Source organism: Rutidosis leptorrhynchoides, chromosome 2 (assembly GCF_046630445.1).
Source record: "Rutidosis leptorrhynchoides isolate AG116_Rl617_1_P2 chromosome 2, CSIRO_AGI_Rlap_v1, whole genome shotgun sequence".
Lineage (NCBI taxonomy): Eukaryota > Viridiplantae > Streptophyta > Magnoliopsida > Asterales > Asteraceae > Rutidosis > Rutidosis leptorrhynchoides.
This window is the reverse complement of record NC_092334.1, coordinates 631683469-631705565: the sequence shown is the minus strand read 5'-3', so window position 1 is coordinate 631705565 and position 22097 is coordinate 631683469. Positions and strand designations below refer to the sequence as shown.

General features: G+C 33.0%; 2 protein-coding genes across 2 annotated transcripts; both read left to right on the top strand.

Annotated features, from left to right (window-relative positions):
- Nucleotides 1-1342: 1342 nt before the first annotated feature.
- LOC139893640 (CASP-like protein 5A2) lies at nucleotides 1343-5311 on the top strand. Its single transcript, XM_071876818.1, has 4 exons — nucleotides 1343-1658; nucleotides 1881-2227; nucleotides 3977-4109; nucleotides 4986-5311. Exons 2-4 carry the CDS (start codon nucleotides 1989-1991, stop codon nucleotides 5175-5177), a joined length of 564 nt encoding a protein of 187 aa, XP_071732919.1. The 5' UTR covers nucleotides 1343-1658; nucleotides 1881-1988; the 3' UTR covers nucleotides 5178-5311.
- A 7949-nt stretch (nucleotides 5312-13260) lies between these two features.
- On the top strand, nucleotides 13261-19948 carry LOC139890084 (uncharacterized). Its single transcript, XM_071872986.1, has 7 exons — nucleotides 13261-13277; nucleotides 13701-13768; nucleotides 13871-14011; nucleotides 14185-14226; nucleotides 14347-14471; nucleotides 19473-19574; nucleotides 19673-19948. The coding sequence occupies exons 1-7, from the start codon at nucleotides 13261-13263 to the stop codon at nucleotides 19799-19801; spliced, it is 624 nt and encodes a 207-aa protein (XP_071729087.1). The 3' UTR covers nucleotides 19802-19948.
- The last annotated feature ends 2149 nt before the right edge of the window (nucleotides 19949-22097 follow it).

Below are 22097 nucleotides of genomic sequence, written 5' to 3'. Positions count from 1 at the left end.
GAATTCATCTCAAAGAATTATAATCGTTTTAGCATGCCAAAGGCATATAACACGTATTTGAACAATCAAGACTAACATGTGTCTTTAAGAAACATTGAAAAGCTAGACTAAAAGAACAACCGATACGATTACAACAATGGACCATTGACCACTCTTTGAAATGAGGCTATGGACCGGGAACATCATAAACTCTCCACATTGATAGAATCCATTGAGGTCGGCTTGTAAGTAGAAAACCTTGAAGGCCATAATATAAGATACAAACGGAAAGGTTGATTTTGAACATGTGAACCGACTTTGAAACACAAATTGCACAACAATACTTTCGTTTGATGATCGACTTGGCTCGGTTGTAAATAACAAGTAAGTTCATGTTTTCTAGTTTTGAGCTCTGCTATATCGTTGTATCTTTGTTCAATTTTTACATCTTCTGTTGAATTAAACTTTATTATAGTATTCGTTATTCTGGGGAAAAAAATAAAGTAATCATTTGAAGTCCCCGGATCAAATACAAATATCATTTCACATTGTATCTATTAGACCATTTCTAAGTGTGACTGTGATGTCACATGCAGTTAGTGCACTTTTGGTCAAAAAACACAATCTGTCTTTGACATGACAATGTTAATTTCTGACATTTTTTAATCCTTGTGCTAGTTTTTTATGCCAAATATTTGGTAGGGTGATGTGGTAAAATCTGACTGAAAATTGAGTGAGAAAAAATATTTTAGATATAAAATATAAAAAAGTACTATAATCTGATTGGTTGAAGTCAAAACTCACGCTCAAACACATTCCATCTAAATACCGACTAACGATGCATTTGTGTCAAAACTAACGCAACGTTAAATTCTGTTAGTTTTCGTCAAATTTGCCATGTAGGATGACAGATGAAAACTGACGGAGGTTAGGAAAGGTGTTATTATTTATATTTACTTTTGATCCTTACAATTTTAACTCATATTTATTTATTTTCTGTAAGCTTATAAATATGGAGTTGATCATAACATACTACTTTTTGATCCATCTAAATTTTTGTTTCATAAATTTACAGTTATACCTCTAAATTTATTTAGAAAATCAAATTTAATAATTTATAATATTAAATTTATATTTATATATAATTAAATTAAAAATATAATAATAAATTAAGTATATATAGATCAAAAACTCACCTCCCAAGTAAAAAACTTTATTCTCTTTATTATATTATATTATACTCTATACTAAATCACTTAATTTTTCTTTTAATCTCATTACCTAACCCCTTCTAACTGCAGTGTGACACTATTTTAGTTTACGTACTACTGTTTCAGTTCATCACCAAATACAATATGAAAAAAAATACAAGCAATTGAAATGTATTGCGACTTCAATGTAAAAAACACATGATAGTCCACCGAACATCCTTCTCCCAACGCCGGTTCGTACATACGACGTCGTTAGCCAGTTCTCACTAGTCATAGTTGTTGCAATCGCCGGCGACAACATATCGGTCATCAACCCACCCTACTTTCCCAATTCCATTGAGCCCCCTGCCCCCCTCCTCTACAAATAATTACTGTCACTTTTTGTATACAAAACCCTAAAAACAAATTCAAGCATCCGAATTCATACTGGGCCTCTCCAATTCTCTCACAAACATTGAATTTTCAAAGGTATTTTTCTTCTCGATCTGTTTTGTGACTTAATACGAATTGGGTTTCTCGAATTATACAAAAAAGATCTGATTTTTAAAGGTACTTTTTTCTCACAATCGCAAATATTATGACTGGGTGTCTGAATTTTACAAAAAAAGATTGAATTTTTATAGGTGTGTGAGTGTAATAAAAGAGGCTCTCTAGAATTAGATTAAAAAGATTGAATCTTTAAATACGTAGGGTTTCTGAATATTCAGTTTTGGGGGTATGATTTTGCTTGGGTTTCATGAACCGATGTTGAAGATGATGAATTCTTGAAGTGAATTAAGAATTAGTGATCATATAAATATGAGCAATAGAAGCCGGCCATCAGTGCATCCACTTGATATTGAAGTTCCTCAAATAAGGGAAGGGGTTGCTGCTGATAATGGTGTTTTACCGGATGACACAGTGAGAATGAAGGATGTTCAAGGGATGCCCGGGACGCTGGCCGGGCTTATTTTAAGGGTTTTCCAGTTTGGTTTCGCTGCGGTTTCGGTTGCTGTCATGGCTGCCACTAGTGACTTCCCTTCTGTCACTGCATTCCGGTAACTTTTCAAGAATAAATTTTGACCTTACCGGCTTAATTAGCTGACGTTTTTCCTAATTTAAACTTGTTCCATTCGTTGGCCCAAAGTCATTAAACCTAACTACTAACATGAAGTTGTGCAGCTCCGGATTTGATGATCACACTTTCTAGTTAATGTGCAATCAATCAACCAAAATGTACTAACTAAATCCTAGCTAGCAAATTCGTATGTATATGTGTGTGTGTGTGTGTGTGTATGTGTGTATATATATATATATATATATATAATGTAGGTCAAAGTATAAAACTAAAAAAGTTTTGAATATAGTAAATAGTCAACATAGTCAATCCAAGTAATAAAAAAACATTGTATCTTTTACCAAGTACATAATCTTGTATCTTGAAATTACGCCGCGTCTCATTCCATGTGGCCCGGCACTTCTTCGTCTGGGACAGCGATCTTCACCTCTTTCTTTTAAAAACCTGTGATGTATGTATACACATCACTTTTCTGAAGATATGTGGTGTAAGTGACCTTTTCATAATTTTCGGGGAATAGCTCATGTTTTTTCTTATAACGAATATTCTTTTTTTTGCACTCCGTGTACACGTATAAAACGTTTTCTTGCGATATGCACGCACGACCGTCCTCCGACACGCGATTGACTGGGAAGCAACCAGCTACTCATCATCTTCATCAGGACGACGTCTGTGCGTGCCTATCAAACGGGAATTTTTTTTATGTGTACGCGAAATGCAAATAGAAGAATATTCGTTTTAAGAGAAAACATGAGCTGTCCCCCGCAATAAATTATGAAAAGGCCACTTACACCACATATCTTTAAAAAGGTGATGTATATATATACATTACGAGTTTCAAAAAGAAGTTGATGGAGATCGATGTCCCATGCATGGAAGTGCCGGGCAACATTGAGTGAGACGCGTTGTAATATCGGGCTTAAAAGATTATGTACATGGTAAAAAAAAAATTATGCCTTTTTATTATTTGGATTGACTATTTACTGTTAATACATGATGATTATGCCACGTACGTGATATGCAAAACTTTTTTAATTTTATACTTTGACCCATATGTATATATACATGAATTTGCTAGTTAGGTTTTGGTTACTACGTTTGGTTGATTGAGTCCACATTAATTAGGAAGTGTGATCATCAAATCAGGAGCTGCAGTCTGCAGAACTACATGTTAGTAGCTAAATTTAATGACTCTGGGCCTGCGAGTGGAACAAATTTGAATTAGGAGAAACTTCAGCTAATTAAGCCTGTAAGTTTGCACTGTGAAGATGATCATGTTGTTGCAATTTGATCTCGCAAATTATCAGTCTGGAGCTGCTAGGTTTAGCCTAAAGAATAATGGTTCTGATTTACTAGTTACATAAATCGAGTCCTTAACAAAACAGATGCACTCCAAATACTGTATACTACATCCGTTTTGACGGCTTGTTTGGTTAGTACTGATTATTTCACATCATATAATTACCTTCCAAACACGATTATAAACATTCGTTAGATGAGCAAAATGCGTGTTTTTGATCAAACTTGAGCAAGTGTGTGGAAACTTATTACATAGCGTGAATCATATATTTACCGTAAAAGGATCAATTGGAATGATTACATTTTACTAATTTAGTGATTCGAGTAGCGCATACAATTATATGAAGCATGTCGCTTGTTTTCCTTATGGTTTGAAATGGAGTGCATCTTATGGAATTGAGTAACAAAGGTGACATGTTATGTGTACCAGGTACCTTGTTGCACCCCTAAGCTTGCAATGCTTGTGGAGTCTGTCTCTTGCCATTGTTGATATTTATGCTCTTTTGGTGAAACGGTGTTTAAGAAATTCAGGAGTTATTAGTTTCTTCACTATTGGAGATGCGGTAAAGATTCTTACTTTGTGTTCAAGTATATTTGTGTTACATAAAACTAATATATAACGCTTGTGATTTTCTTATTATGTTAGTATATTGAGGTTGAGGGAGAGTTTAGCTTAGTATGAGGTCTGAATTAAAGTAGTTGATGAACTCATTTGTAGATGCCTAGGCCAAAAAAATAAGCAAGTAAAAACTCATATTTATCTCCAAAATCAATGATTATTAAATCCTAATCTTAAAACTTTGGGCATGAAGATACTTGTTGTCTTAAAAATATGTTAAGATTTGGTAACACTTGAAATGTCAAATTTGTGGACATTAAAATTTTGGAAACTCCGAAACAAGAATCTAGAGCGACAAAATTCAGTTCAACCTTTTACAACAAAATATGAATCGACAGCGGATATGTGTTAGCTATATACAAGTGATCTTTCTATTATTAATGAATAGTTAAATAGTTATAGTATCGAATGTGTATTCGGCTGAAGCTGATTAGGAACTTGAACTCAAGTACTGGCGTTTTTAATAGACATAGACCTACTTATAAAAGTGGTGACTTGTAAATATGAACCTAGAATATAAATATTCAATGAACAAGTAAACATGCTTTTAGTGATGGCTTTTAATCCTTTAATGTGAAACCCATGTCACTTTTACCTTACGAAAATTTTGAAAGTGTTGATTTTTGATGATAACTTAAAAACTTGATAACATGGTTGATTTATTTTCTATATGACTCATTTCAATACTCATTCAATGTATACATATAATTTTTTCTTTCTCTGAACTTGCAAAAATACTAGAGTATATTTGATGATTATTTTCTTTGCCTAACATTTATTTAAGGATCTTGTTTGATTTATGACGTCTTCTGAAATGCAGATAACATCCACGCTTACATTTGCTGCAGCTTGTGCATCAGCAGGTATAACAGTCTTTATCGGTAGTGACTTGAACAACTGTGCACAAAACCATTGCACCACCTTCGAAACCTCAACTGCAATGGCTTTTGTTTGCTGGTTCTTAGTTTCACCTTCATTTTTCCTAATTTTTTGGCATTTAGCATCAAGATGATATATACTTACTATATGTGAATACGGCTTGTTTGCATGTCTACCAATGTAGATTTCTTACTTGCATTTTATTAGTAGAAACACTTGTATATATATATATATAGGCTTTGACATACTTTTCTGATTTACCGGTGTTCTTGGTTCATTTTATTTATTTATTTTAATCTCTGGTTGTTCATTATTATTACATGGTATGAAGTAACCGTGGTTATTCATTGATTACTTGGGAACGTTGTCCTTCGGCCTCTTTATTGTTTGTCTGCTTATCCGTTAAGTGAGTAACATACTAACATTGGGGCATCGGTTAACAATATATGGCAAGTATATGTAAAATTATGATTGATGAACAAAAATTACTTACGGAGAAAGTTGATGAAAATTACCGGGTATACAACTTGAGAGTATAACTACAAAATAGGAATATGTAAAAGGGCAGGGCTTCTCCGTCCTCACCGCGTACTGAGAACTGTTAAACTGAGTTAAAGAATCGAGAACCAGTTCGATTACAGTTTAATTCCAAAATGAACCGACAAAACCTGTTTGTTGACGTGTTGTGTGGGGGAATACTCCGATGTTAATGTCATAAAATGAATAAACTATCTTCAGGTAACATGTAAGGTATTGAGAAAACTTGATTCTAATATTATAGACTTAAGGGTTAGTTGAATGATTGCATCACAGATGTTTTGCATCTATATCTATATATCATATATGATATACATTAGTCATTTGTGAGCGTCTAAACGCTTCAGGACAAATCTTGATCTAATGATACAGTATCTTGATCATATTGAAATATATTGGTCTAAAACAATCTATGTCCGTTCTCTCATTTCTTGAGTCTAGAATCAAAAGGGACACTTTGTCTTATCCGGTTAATGATTTCATCTAAGCCAAGGCATAGTAGGGTCGAAATATCTCAATCTGAAAGTTTCATGTACGAATCACTTCACTATCAAGACAAAAATCACTTCACTATCAAGACAAAAAGAAAGAGCAAATTCTATACTAGCACAATTTGACCTCTAAAGTAGAATATTACACACTTATCACTCAATGTCATTCATCACAATAAATTTGGCACCCTGTTGTAGCATCTCTAATTAATCAGACTAAAGAAAAGATCATAAAAGTTCCCTTTTGCAATAGTTCCAAGCTCATCCAAATAGTCCTCCATAGTGAATCCTTTCCTAGCCTTTCAAATCCAATCTTGTGTGCAAATTATCATGGTACTAAAAGCAGATTCTGTATCAAAACAATTTCCTACACATCTATATTTGAGATAACCCGGTAATGTACCGGTCTGGTTCACTTTCGAATGGCTGGTTGTTGCACAATTCTAGTCCAAAAGACTCAAGCTTTAATTCTTTGTTAAAAACATCGGATTTTTTTTTTTTTTTTTTGTTTCCCTGGGATTCGGTTTTTAAATTTTTGAGATCAACCCAAAAATAGAACCGAAAACCAAACTTCATATTTCAAAACTGAAACCGAAATCAAATCGAAAATCAAATTTGAATTTGTTCAGTTTCAGTTAACTCGATAAACCAAAAAAGTCATAAATAACCAAAATAATAATAATAAAAAAATGATTATGAATTCTATTTTTAGTTTTAAAAACAGTTCCAGCTATATAAGGAGTATAGTATTAGTTGAATACGGTTTTCTGTTTTTGGTTTAACCGAACTAAAAATGGAAATCGAATTAAAATTCAAATTTTTTTACAGAACCAAAAACTGATTTTAAATTTTGTTTATTTATTAATTTTTTTTCTTCAGATTTCATTCCGGGTTCGATTCTTGGCTATGCCAAATCGTTCAAAAAGGAAGTGTGACTAGAAATTGCACATAATGTGCAATTCACCCGGTATAAGGCCTCGCGCTCAGGGGTTTGATTACCTGAGGTTTACCCTTTATGAGGGAGCCAATTTACTTATTTATAGTAGGTTTACTCGCTAATCAAAAAAAGAAATTTGATTTTTAGAGTAAACGGATTTGAAAACGAAAATTAGACAACTGTAGATCAAAAATGACAAATGGGCTTTTTATACTAAAATTGTGCATCTATCTATAATAAGTTGATAAAGCCCATATTATATGATTCAAAACAAATCAGAAATTGGTCTATATCCACACCTTTACTTTAATTTCCTCTTCTTCTTCAGCTGCAGAGTTTCAGTTAGAGGCCGACTGTTCTCCGCTCATTCCTTCATTGATTGATCAATAGGTTTTTCAGTTTTAGGGTTTCTTCGACCAAAATGACGTATTATTTATTTATGACTCAAGTTTTATTTAATTGAAGTCCAACGACAAATATTTCCACTTTCAACGCAAGTTCAAATTTTATAAGCTGAAAAGGGATTTTATCGATCACCTTATTTATTGCCTTGGTAAAGATATAGAAAATACAAGGATACTTTGTATTGAATATTGCTTTGTTAACATACACCCCAATTTCTTGATTCAATGAATGGCTTAAAACATGTTTTATGTTGGATTTTATTCATGATTTTTTCAGTAAATTTATTTGTGAATTTCTAATTTCTATAGTCCAATGGCCCTTTGGTATATCCCTATTTTGAATAATTTATATGGCTGACTATTAGGATGATTCACCTCTAATTGTATTGGAGTATGGCTGACTATTAGGCGGATTCACTACTAATCGCCATGGCATATGGCGGATTAGCAGTTAATCGGGGGTTAATCACCTAATCGTCCGCCCAGGCCAACTTTTGCTACCCTCCCATTCCATATCCAATTATCGATATAGTCATTTCTACCCATACATGAGGTCATATAAAAAAGTAAACATACCCTTGATATCTTATGTGGTCATTTTGATGCTTGGTTCAGTATATATACACAAGCACTTTCTTATGAATGTTATTTGTTATCATTTGAATCAATAAAAAAAAAATGCATATGATTTGTTTGGACTCAAAAGCAATGTAGATATAAGCCATATCAAATCTTTTGTGAAAACTTTGCTGTTGTTGTTGTAATCTTGTGGATGTGATTATAGAACCTGCAGAGCTATAATTGAGTGTGTGTGTGTGTGAAAGAAAACCCCCCAAAAAGATCTAAAAGATAGCATTTGTAACAAAATATACGCATGTTTTTGAATACTTACATCATTTATATATAGTTTTCCATCTCCGTTACACTAGACATTTACGATTTTTTGTGCAGAATGGAAATTGTAGAAGCCAAGTTGAATTCTGAAACAAAAGGTGGGAAAGTTGTCCAGATATTTTCACAATTCATGGAAAGGTTGGTATTGTGTTTGTTTTTTATTGTATATTTTTATCTCATGAAATAAGACTATTGCATTATGTCGATATTACTATATAACTCTACCATCTCTAATAATTACGTTGACGTGTCGTATTTGTTTTTGCGTTCGTTGTTTGGAGGTTTTGGGCATCTTCTTTCTAAGTTATACCATTGCCAAATTAGAATATATTGATTCTGTACTTTGATCTGTTGAAATAATAAGGTCAAATATGGGAGGCAATATTAAGTGAGTTCTATAGTCAACAAACACATGCAAAGTTGTGTTTTGAAGACTTTTGTGCACAAATTATTTACCATGATGCCATTCTCTTCTACTATAAATACATGATCTTGCAAGCTTCAAAATGCATCCCAACACATTCTTCCTTCATGTGTTCTAGTAGTCTAATAGAGAGTTTGTGAGATATATCTCCTAATTACAAGAGATATAAAACTTGGTACTTATCCTTGTAATTAGAGCGAAGTGTAATTCCTATTATTCATATTAGTGAAACGTTTCTTTCCTTGCCCGTGGTTTTTACCCTATTGGGGTTTTTCACGTTAAATCTTGGTGTTTCTTTATTGTCATTATTTCAAGTATTACTAGCAGGTTTGCTATAATTCGGTGTCGCTTTTATCAACAAGTGGTATCAAGAGCTAAGGTCTAATATCTAGTGTGTATTAATCTACTTATCGTATGCTCTGTGGTTGCCACGGGAGTGGATCGTCCACATCAGAAAATAAGTAAGATTATTTTCACTCGGTAAAAGTCCTTGGGTGTTATTTCAAGAAAAATAGTATTGTCGAAAAGAAGATTGTAATTATAGCAATGTCTACGAAATTTGAAATTGAAAAATTTAACGGGAGTAATTTCTCGTTATGGAAATTAAAGATGAAAGCTATCCTGAGAAAGGATAAGTGTTTGGCGGCCATCAGTGGACGTTCCGCTGAAGTCACTGATGAAAAATGGGAAGAGATAGACGGCCAGGCTATCGCAAATCTTCATCTGGCACTAGCAGATGGCGTTTTGTCTAGCATAGAAGAAAAGAAGACGGCGAAAGAGATTTGGGATCACCTCATAAAATTGTACGAGACCAAATCACTCCACAACAAGATATTCCTTAAGAGGAAACTTTATGCGCTACGCATGAATGAATCTACTTCAGTTAATGAGCACATTAATTCTTTGAATACTCTATTTTCTCAACTCGCTTCGTTAAGTTGCAATATAGAGCCAAAAGAACGTGCTGAACTTTTACTTCAGAGTCTACCTGACTCGTATGATCAACTCATTATTAACTTAACCAATAATGTTCTCTCGGAGTATCTAGTCTATGATGAAGTTGCGGCTGCTATTCTAGAAGAAGAAAATTGGCGCAATAACAAGGAGGACAAACAGGCCGGTTCACGACAAGTGGAGGCCTTGGTGATGTCAGGAGGGAGATCAACGGAATGTGGCCCAAGTGGGAGTCACAATCATGGTAAACCGAAGTCTAAAAAGAAGAAGACCTATACATGCTACAATTGTGGCAAGAAAGGTCACCTGAAGAAGGATTGCAGGAGTTTAAATAACTCAAATCCTCAAGAAAATATTGTAAGCACTTCAGATGATGGGACTGCTTTGGTTAGTGAAGCAGTGGTAGCAAATGAAGGCAGAAAGACATTTGTTGATGTCTGGTTATTTGACTCGGGAGCTACTTTTCACATGACCCCTAGAAGAGAATGGTTCAAACAATATGAACGTATCTCAGGAGGATCTGTATACAGTTGCAATGATCATGAACTAAAGATCATTGGAATTGGAGATATCATTCTGAAGATGCACGATGGTACAGTTCGTACTATTCAAGGTGTACGACACGTGGAGGGTTTGAAGAAGAACTTATTGTCTTTAGGACAATTGGATGATCTTGGTTGTAAAATGGTGATACATGAGAAGATCATGATAATCAAGAAAGGCGCGGTTGTACTTATGAAAGGAGAAAAGGTGGGTGCTAATTTATACATTCTGAAAGGCGAGACGGTACAGGAATCGGAAGCATCTGTTGCTTCGAATAGTTCAAGTGATAAAGTTGCTATGACATGGCATCAAAAGCTTGGACACATGTCTGAGCAAGGTATGAAGATTCTTGTTGAAAGAAATCTTATTCCTGGTCTTACAAAGGTATCGCTACCTTTCTGTGAGCATTGTGTAATCAGCAAGCAACATCGCCTGAAGTTTAACACATCAAATTCTAGAAGTAAATTGATTCTAGAATTGGTTCATTCTGATGTGTGGCAAGCACCAGTTCAATCCCTAGGAGGAGCAAAGTATTTTGTATCATTTATTGATGATTACACTAGGAGATGTTGGGTGTACCCAATTAAGAGGAAAGCAGATGTGTTTGAAGTTTTTAAAGTTTACAAAGCGCGGGTTGAACTTGATTATGGTAAAAAGATCAAGTGTTTAAGGACGGATAATGGAGGAGAATACACTGGTGATGAATTTGATAAGTTCTGCAAACAAGAAGGTATCAAAAGACAGTTCACGACGGCATACACTCCTCAACAAAACGGAGTGGCAGAGCGGATGAACAGAACCTTGTTAGATAGAACAAGGGCGATGTTGGCAACTGCAAGCTTGGGGAAATCATTCTGGGCAGAAGCGGTCAATACTGCCTGTTACGTGATAAATCGGTCACCGTCAACTGCAATTGAGTTGAAGTCACCGATGGAGATGTGGACTGGAAAACCAGTTGATTATTCAGACCTTCATATATTTGGAAGTCCTGTGTACGCAATGTACAATTCTCAAGAAACGACAAAGTTGGATCCGAAGTCCAGAAAGTGTTTGTTCTTGGGGTATGCTGATGGAGTTAAGGGGTATCGCTTGTGGGACCCCACTGCCTACAAAGTAGTCATCAGCAGAGATGTTGTCTTTACAGAAGACAAAGATCTTGAAGATGTTAGCACTTCAAAAGAAACTATACCGATACAAGTGAGTAATGAATTTCATAAAGATTCTTCTGAAGCAGTACCAGAGCACGATGAAAATCAAGTAGTCGTTGATGAAGCTCCAGCGACTCGTATTTCTAATCGGGAAAGGAAACGTCCAGGGTGGCACTCGGATTTTATTATGGAAAGCAATGTTGCATATTGTCTTCTAACAGAGGAAGGAGAGCCAACAACTCTTCGCGAGGCACTGAATCATTCAGATGCATCTCAGTGGATGACGGCTATGCAGGAAGAAATTGAAGCTCTTCATAAAAATAAAACATGGGAACTTGTGCCATTGCCAAAAGGTAGAAAACCTATTGGAAATAAATGGGTGTATAAGATCAAGCGAAATGGCGATGATCAAGTGGAGCGGTATCGTGCAAGACTGGTGGTTAAAGGATATGCTCAGAAAGAAGGTACGGACTTTAATGAAATATTTTCTCCTGTGGTTCGACTTACAACAATTCGAGTAGTTCTAGCGATGTGTGCTACATTTGATTTGCATCTAGAGCAGCTAGATGTGAAAACTGCATTTCTTCATGGAAATCTTGAAGAAGAAATTTATATGCTTCAACCAGAAGGTTTTGAACTACAAGGAAAAAAGAACTTGGTTTGCAGGTTAAAGAAATCTCTGTATGGTCTCAAACAGGCGCCGAGATGTTGGTACAAGAGATTTGATTCTTTCATAATAAGCCTTGAATATAACAGACTTTATGCAGACCCTTGTGCATATTTCAAGAGGTTTGGGGACAATGATTTTGTCATTTTGCTGTTATATGTAGACGACATGTTGGTTGCAGGCCCCAACAAAGATCGTATTAATAAGCTGAAGGCTCAATTGGCTAGGGAGTTTGAAATGAAAGACTTGGGTGCCGCAAACAAGATTCTAGGGATGAAAATTCACCGAGACAGAGATAATAGGAAGATTTGGCTTTCTCAAAAGAATTATTTGAAGAAAGTCTTGCAGCGCTTCAATATGCAAGATAGTAAGCCAATCTCAACCCCACTTCCTACTAATCTCAAGTTATCCTCCGTTATGTGTCCTAGCAGTGAATACGAGAGGAAAGAGATGTCTCGCGTACCGTATGCATCAGCAGTGGGAAGTTTAATGTTCGCAATGATATGTACAAGACCAGACATTGCACATGCAGTGGGAGTAGTTAGTCGGTACATGGCGAATCCTGGTAAAGAGCATTGGAATGCGGTAAAAAGGATCCTTAAATATATCAAGGGAACCTTAGATGTTGCATTATGTTATGGGGAACCAAAATTTATTGTCAAAGGGTATGTTGATTCAGATTATGCAGGTGATATCGATAAAAGTAAATCTACCACTGCATATGTTTTCACACTTTGTGGTGGAATAGTAAGCTGGGTTTCAAAACTGCAGTCAGTTGTGGCGACGTCAACAACAGAGGCAGAATATGTAGCACCTACTCAAGCTACTAAAGAGGCAGTATGGTTGAAGATGTTGTTGGAGGAACTCGGACACAAACAAAAGAATATCACTCTATTTTGTGACAACCAGAGTGCCTTGCATCTTGCAAGGAATCCGGCATTTCATTCAAAGACAAAGCATATACGAGTTCAGTATCACTTCGTTCGTGAGAAAGTGGAAGAAGGAACCGTGGATATGCAGAAAATTCATACTGACGACAATGTGGCCGATTTTCTAACAAAGTCAATCAACCGTGACAAGTTTATTTGGTGTCGTTCCTCATGCGGCCTAGCGGAAACGTAAGCAACATTATTGGCAAGGAAGGATTATCGTGTGAAGATTGATTGAGCTTCAATCAAATCTTCAAGTGGGAGATTGTTGAAATAATAAGGTCAAATATGGGAGGCAATATTAGGTGAGTTCTATAGTCAACAAACACATGCAAAGTTGTGTTTTGAAGACTTTTGTGCACAAATTATTTACCATGATGCCATTCTCTTCTACTATAAATACATGATCTTGCAAGCTTCAAAATGCATCCCAACACATTCTTCCTTCATGTGTTCTAGTAGTCTAATAGAGAGTTTGTGAGATATATCTCCTAATTACAAGAGATATAAAACTTGGTACTTATCCTTGTAATTAGAGCGAAGTGTAATTCCTATTATTCATATTAGTGAAACGTTTCTTTCCTTGCCCGTGGTTTTTACCCTATTGGGGTTTTCCACGTTAAATCTTGGTGTTTCTTTATTGTCATTATTTCAAGTATTACTAGCAGGTTTGCTATAATTCGGTGTCGCTTTTATCAACATGATCTAATACGATTGTTTAATTATAGGGTTGCAAAATTGGATGAGATAGCTGATGCAGGGAATAGTTATCTTGTTAGCTTTCATCAGGGACTTGGTGAATATCTATATTTTAATTAAATTTTGCATATAGTAAAAAACAAATTTTTTATTTATTTATTTATTTTTTTTTTTTTTTATCTCAATTGTATTTATGTAGAGTTCATCAGAAGACCCTCTATTGACAATGCATCCGAACTCCTTAAGAAGGTCATTAAAACTAATAACACTCATAGGATGCAGTCTTACATTGAAGCTGGATACGTACATACTTCTAGTATGGCTGAAAATCTCAACAAGTGTAAGTTATTGCTAATTTTTTAATTTGATGATTTTGCTTTTTAGAGAAATCGTTCATTTTTATATCAGCAGTTACATATTCCATCTGCATCGTGCATTTCACATTTATGGCAATAACATCGTAGCTAACTTCTTTTATCATATATTTTGCTTTTGGTGATATGTGTACAGAAGTGAATACAAGCCATACTCAACTGTTGGATTATGCAACGAAAGGTAACATCACTTGTGCATATTGCTATCGTTGTAATTTGTAGCGTAATAACGATAATCCGTTTACATTTGCCTGCCTATGTGTACTACTTGAGGACCTTCTAACTTTAATTTTTTCTACACCAAAAAATGTTATTGATGAACTCGAATGCCTAGTTGAGGATGTTAAGCTGGCATTAGAAGATGCAAATGAAACCTTACACAATAATAACTCGTATTTGGACCCAATAGTACCTACATCCAGTGAGGTAGCTTTCTTGTTATTGTTCATTCGCCATCCTCTCTGCATTTTCACATTTTAGTTTCGTGACATATTGTGTATCCGCTCTCGCTGTCATTAGATAATATTTTGATAAAAACGTTTGTTCCATTGCCAAATTTTAAAGAATTTATTGATCCCAGACAACAATGTACCCAGTGTTGCAGAACTTGGGAGTACTCGGCAAATAGAAGTCTTTCAATTACTCGGTCAAACTCTGTCAAAACTAGGATTACCTAGATTGCAAAACTCGCTACTAGGGAGTTATTGGTTGGGAATTTGTAGTAATCAGCAATTGGGAGTGTAATCGGGATTTGACCTTTTAAACATTTAAATAATAAATTTAAAATTATATATGTAAATATAGTTGAAAACCATGAACATAAACTTTAACATAATTGTCTAAAAACGTAAATATAACCGTTCTTTTGTTCAAAAACTCTATAATTCTAGTTTAAAATCATGTTAAAATGTTGATCAATTTTGACTTTGATCAACAAATCCAATTTTTACCCATTAACCGATGTTATGCGATTAATTAAACGAATTTTGCAATATCGGAACAGTCTACTTTTAAAAAGGAGTAATTAGGGATTAATTGGGGTTTTTACAACGGTAGGGATTACTAGGTTGAAACTCAGCAACTTTGGAGTACTCGGGGTGTAATCCGGATCAAGGTAGAGAACTCGGATCTCGGGACATCTCGTTTGGACATTTTTGGAGAGATCTTGGGGATATATATATATATATATATATATATATATATATATATATATATATATATATATATATATATATATATATATATATATATATATATATATATACACACACACACACACTAGTGAAATGACCCGTGGAACCACGGGTTTATCTAAACGAAACAGTTTAATATGATATGATTTAGGTATTAAGTGAACGTAAATGCTAAAGTCATTTAGTTTAATAACCCGTGAAATTACGGATTCCGACTAAGAAAGTTGTCGTTGCTTTTACAAACATATTGACGTACTTAAATTGATCAGAATAACTGAACTACATTTATTCTCTCACCATCATCTTTCAATTTTTATCACAATTACTATTTTTTTGTCATAAAAGCATACACTACATTTTTTATTGAAACATGTATTTTGTATACATATATAACGTAATTAATACGGTAAAGAGAACTCACATTCGAATAATAATATAATAATAATTATTATTATATTATTATGGGGTGTTTTGTAAAAGATTGTACTATTTGTTTTAAAGTTTATACATATGGTTATAAATGTATTTTAAAATAAGGTTGTACATAATGTCTCAAATATTGTATATATGGTAATGAGATGTTTTTTCATAAAGTTGTACATTATGCTTCATATATTATATAATTAATATGTTAATTTTTTTATTAAATACAATTAATTATTTTGATGACATTATCATGGGGGTTTAAAATTTTCTCTTTTAATTTAGAATTTTTTTAAGCTTAGATAAGATTTATTTATGACATTATCATATTAGAAATATAAATTAAATGTACAACACATGACCTATCAAACTTTTGATAAATATATTCTCATATAAAAATTTAAAAGACAATTGTTAAACATAGCTAAAAATTAATGACTTTAATAACACTTGCACTAAAAATACAAAACCATACTACACAATAGTAAGCTTCTTTTAATATTTTCAAAACAAAATTAGTAGATTTTTTTAAGCTTATGGAGTGTAAATCTCAATATAAAATTAAATTTTATTATTTTAAGAAAAAAATGATAGATTTAAAAGCTTGTTTTTCCAATTATGATAATAATCATTTCCTAAATTGTTTTATTTATTTATATAAATTATTAAAATATTAATGACATCATCATGATTACTGTGAAGATGACATGTGTCAAATGATGGGTTAAAATAGAGTTATGAAGACATCATCATTTTAGTAATTTAATTTAATAGAAAGTATATATATATATATATATATATATATATATATATATATAGGGGCAGGATCAATGGGGAAGTAACCAATCGGGGGGGAAGCAGGGGGAAGCAAATTTTTTTTTTTCGTTTTTTTTTGGAATTTTTTTTTCCGGCATCAAGATCACACGAAAATATGAACATTTAGAAGAGACACTTCGTGATGAATGTTATTATTTAGGCGGGAAAACGATCGACAAAAATAACATTCAAGATAATATTGTTCGTGAAGAATATGAACGTTTTTTTTCATGTTTTGTGAAGTAAAATTTAGCCCGATTTAGAGTTTAGGGTTTAGGGTTTGGTGTTTTGAGTTTATTCCATAAACCCAAAACACCAAACCCTAAACCCTAAACCCTAAACTCTAAACCGTTCGTGTTAAAAACTAAATCTAAACCCTAAATCTAAACCCTAAACCCTAAATTTCTAAACCCTAATATCTAAACCCAATAAACCCTAATATCTAAACCCTAATAGCTAAAACCTCAAAATGCGCTCGAAAAACACGATAATTGTTATATATTACTTCTTCGAGCGTTTTCCCGCCAAAATAAAAACATTTATCACAAAGTGTCTACTAAATGTTCATATTTTCATCTCATCTATAATGTTCGTGAACAAAGTTTTTTCAAAAAACGAAGAAAAAAAAAAGTTTTTGCTTCCCCCCGAATGGTTACTTCCCTCTTGATCCTACTAGGATCAAGAGGGAAGTAACCATTCGGGGGGAAGCGGGGGGAAGCAAAAACTTTTTTTTTTCTTCGTTTTTTGAAAAAACTTTGTTCACGAACATTATAGATGAGATGAAAATATGAACATTTAGTAGACACTTTGTGATAAATGTTTTTATTTTGGCGGGAAAACGCTCGAAGAAGTAATATATAACAATTATCGTGTTTTTCGAGCGCATTTTGAGGTTTTAGCTATTGGGGTTTAGATATTAGGGTTTATTGGGTTTAGATATTAGGGTTTAGAAATTTAGGGTTTAGGGTTTAGATTTAGGGTTTAGATTTAGTTTTTAACACGAACGGTTTAGGGTTTAGTGTTTTGAGTTTATGGAATAAACCCAAAACACCAAACCCTAAACTCTAAATCGGGCAAAATTTTACTTCACAAAACATGAAAAAAAAACGTTCATATTCTTCACGAACAATATTATCTTGAATGTTATTTTTGTCGATCGTTTTCCCGCCTAAATAATAACATTCATCACGAAGTGTCTCTTCTAAATGTTCATATTTTCGTGTGATCTTGATGCCGGAAATTTTTTTTCAAAAAAATGAAAAAAAAAAAAATTTGCTTCCCCCCGCTTCCCTCCGATTGGTTACTTCCCCATTGATCATGCCCATATATATATATATATATATATATATATATATATATATATATATATATATATATATATATATATATATATATATATATATATATATATATATATATATATGTATGTATATGGGCATGATCAATGGGGAAGTAACCAATCGAGGGGAAGCAAAAAAAAAAAAAAATTCGTTTTTTTTTTTTTGGAATTTTTTTTTTCAGGCATCAAGATCACATGAAAATATGAACATTTAGAAAAGACACTTTGTGATGAATGTTATTATTTAGGCGGGAAACGATCGACAAAAATAACATTCAAGATAATATTGTTCGTGAAGAATGTTAACGTTTTTTTTCTTCATGTTTTGTGAAGTAAAATTTAGCCCGATTTAGAGTTTAGGGTTTAGGGTTTAGGGTTTGGTGTTTTGGGTTTATGAAAAACTCAATCTAAATCCTAAATCTAAACCCTAAATCCTAAATTTCTAAATCCTAATATCTAAACCCTATAAACCCTAATATCTAAAACCTCAACGTACGCTCGAAAACACGATAATTGTTATATATTAGTTCTTCGAGCGTTTTTCCGCCAAAATAAAAACATTTATCAAAAAAGTGTCTTTATTAAATGTTCATATATATATATATATATATATATATATATATATATATATATATATATATATATATATATATATATATATAGTGGTAGGATCAAGGGGGAAGTAACCAATCGGGGGGAAGCGGGGGATGCAAAATCTTTTTTTTTTCTTTTCGTTTTTTAAAAAAACTTTGTTCACGAACATTATAGATTGGATGAAAATATGAACATTTAATAAAGACACTTTTTTGATAAATGTTTTTATTTTGGCGGGAAAACGTTCGAAGAACTAATATATCACAATTATCGTGTTTTTCGAGCGTACGTTGAGGTTTTAGATATTAGGGTTTATAGGGTTTAGATATTAGGGTTTAGAAATTTAGGGTTTAGGGTTTAGATTTAGGATTTAGATTGAGTTTTTAACACGAAGGGTTTAGAGCTTAGGGTTTAGGGTTTTGGTTTTAGGGACTAAACCCAAAACACCAAACCCTAAACCCTAAACTCTAAATCGGGCTAAATTTTACTTCACAAAACATGAAAAAAAAACGTTAACATTCTTCACGATCAATATTATCTTGAATGTTATTTTTGTCGATCGTTTTCCCGCCTAAATAATAACATTCATCACGAAGTGTCTTTTAAATGTTCATATTTTCGTGTGATCTTGATGCCTGAAAAAAAAAATAAAAAAAAAACGAAAAAAAAAAAATTTGCTTCCTCCCGCTTCCCCCCGATTGGTTACTTCCCCATTGATCCTGCCCCTATATATATATATATATATATATACACACACACACATTTTTACGAGATTTTTACAAGAAAATCCGAGAAATTACGAGATTCTAAGGGAAAATTCGAGAAATGAGCGAGAAAATTCGAGAAATCGTGTCTTTGACCAAATTTGACCCCGTTGACCGAGAAGTCTCGCGAGATGAATATCTCGTCTCGGCTGCCTTCCAAAAAGGAGATCTCGGGGAGATCTAAAAATTTCTAAGTGAGTACTCACGAGTAGCAATTTTTGCAACCTTTATTTGTGCCTAACTAATACGTAGTAATAATTATAAGAGTACTCTAATTATAATCTCGATACTATTGTAGGATGACATTGTCTCATTTGACCCTGAAGAACCAAATGATGTTGATTATGCCTTAATGGTAGCTGCCGTGTATAGCACGATGAAACAAGATTATGTGATGCAGGTAACTAAGCTTTGTTCTCCATTTTTTGAGTTTATGAGTTTATGACTTACATTACAAGGGTTTAATAGGAAATTTGCGTTGTGGTTTTTTGTGTGCAGGAAAGGATTATTTCTTCGCTTAATCTAAAGACGTCGTCAGGAGAACTAGAGAGTTACTGCTTGATGTGGTCGTTGCGCCTCTTTATAAATAATGAAATCATGCATCAAGCTTGGAGACTAATTCGATAAAAATACTACAACATGTTTATTGACTTTCTAGATCTCTCGTGATTCATGAAGGTAACAAAATATTACAAGTCTACAAGATATTAGTTTGAAACATGTTGCTATTGTAAATGCATACTTTTGACTATGTGAATTTGAGAAATTATATTATTTAAGATTGCAGTGTGCTAAACTTATATAATGAGAGTTGTATCAAACTTCAATCATTCATCTAATATATCACAAGTAATAAGATCATCCCAACCATGACGACGTCCTTTTCTATGACAGACCGCTACATCAGGTTTCTCTCTCCATTTTCTCCCCACTTCTTCTCCATCACATACCGCTACCAACTATGACATATTTCTTTCCCATCGCATGACCTCACCTTTATTATTATTGTTATTTTATTATTGTTATTATTATTATTATTATTATTATTATTATTGTTATTATTATTATTATTATTTATTATTTATTATATATTAATAATAATAATAATAATAATAATAATAATAATAATAATAATAATATTATTATTATTATTATTATTATTATTATTATTATTATTATTATTATTATTATTATTTTCGTTATTAGTAATAATAATAATAATAATATAAAATAATATTATTGATCATTATAAAATTACAGTTACATAAATAGGGGCTAAGCCCAGAACGAAATTTAAGTTGGAAATGACCAAAGCCCACAACATAAGAAACTATCTAACAGTCGTATATAATTTGCAAAGTGTGTATTTTTGCTGAGATAAAATCATATATTATATGCTAGTGAAATGACCCGTGAAACCACGGGTTTGTTTAAACGAAACAGTTTAATGATATGTTTTAGATATTAAGTTAATGTAATGCTAAATTTATTTAGTTTAATGACCCGTGGAACCAAATAGTCCGACTAAGAAACTCGTCAGCTGAACATTTCATTAAACACCTAAAATGCATATTAAACAATTCACATCCAATCATAAGAGATAATATTGGTTGTCATTTTATTTTAAAAGTGTAAATTAAAATATAAATGTAGAATTAGTTTCCTTCTGGCTAGCTTTTGTACCGGTTCTCGTACTCAATTCAAAATAATTAATTAAAATAATTTAATTTTAATGATTAAAGTAATTATTAATAAGATTTAATAATAATAATTAATTAGTAAGATTTAATTTTAATTCAAAATTATTTAGATTAATGACATCACCCACCATGCTTAGATTTTTTACTTTTTCTTTTTGATTTTTTCTTAACAAAGGAATTAGTCTAATAATGACATCATCATTTTAGCAATATAATAGAAACTATAGATAGATAGATTATAATTTATAATGCTAAAATAAAACATGAATCCACCATCACCACTACTTTACTTCTTCGTCTTTCATCTTTATCACCATACCTCCATTTTGAAACTCCATTTTTAATTTAAACCATACCATCAACAAAGGAAAATGATAGAAAAGAAGGGAAAAAAAAAGTAAAGATCTCGTGCTCGATTATGCGTGAGGAAGAAAAATTCGGGGGCAAAATGGAGTTGGGCAATCAAGGGCGGCCCAGAGCGGGGCGAATGCCATCGGTGCCCTTGAGCACGAAATTCAGGGCGAATCGAGCACGCTTACCGTTGGGAGTGGTCTAACCAAAATCCTCAAAATCACAAACTTAGATATTAAAGACAGATTTGTTCCTAAATAACTGACATTGATTGCTTGAACAGAGATCTTATAAAAGTTTATGAATGTATGAAATGGCAAACGTTTGTGTTTAAGATCAACATACATTAAAATCACGAAACTGTGATCTATTTGTGAATAGGAGTTAGATCCTTTATACCGCTTACTTTTTGTTATACACTATCAATATCGATAATTATTACCATATTAACTATTAGAAAAAAATTATGAATAGTACCAGGGGTATTTTCGTCATTTTGCCTTTTTTCCAACTTCCACTTTGCCAAAAAAAACCCCACACTTTGTTCAAAAATGATGAATAGTACCAGGGGTATTTTTGTCATTTTGCCTCTTTTTTTTTTTACTACCTAACTTCCACTTTGCCAAAAAAACCCTCCACACTTTGTTCAAACATTAAAACCGCCCCCCAAATAGGGGGTAAAGTGTCAAATCAACATTTTCATAAAAAATCTTGTGATGACCCGTCCAAATTCATTTGGACGAATACATCATTCATTGGTTTCATAGTGAGGTTTTGACCTCTATATGATACGTTTTGTAAACATTGCATTCTTTTGAAAAGGCACACCATAAGTGAATATCTAATTCCAAGGTCTTTGACATCTGATGATT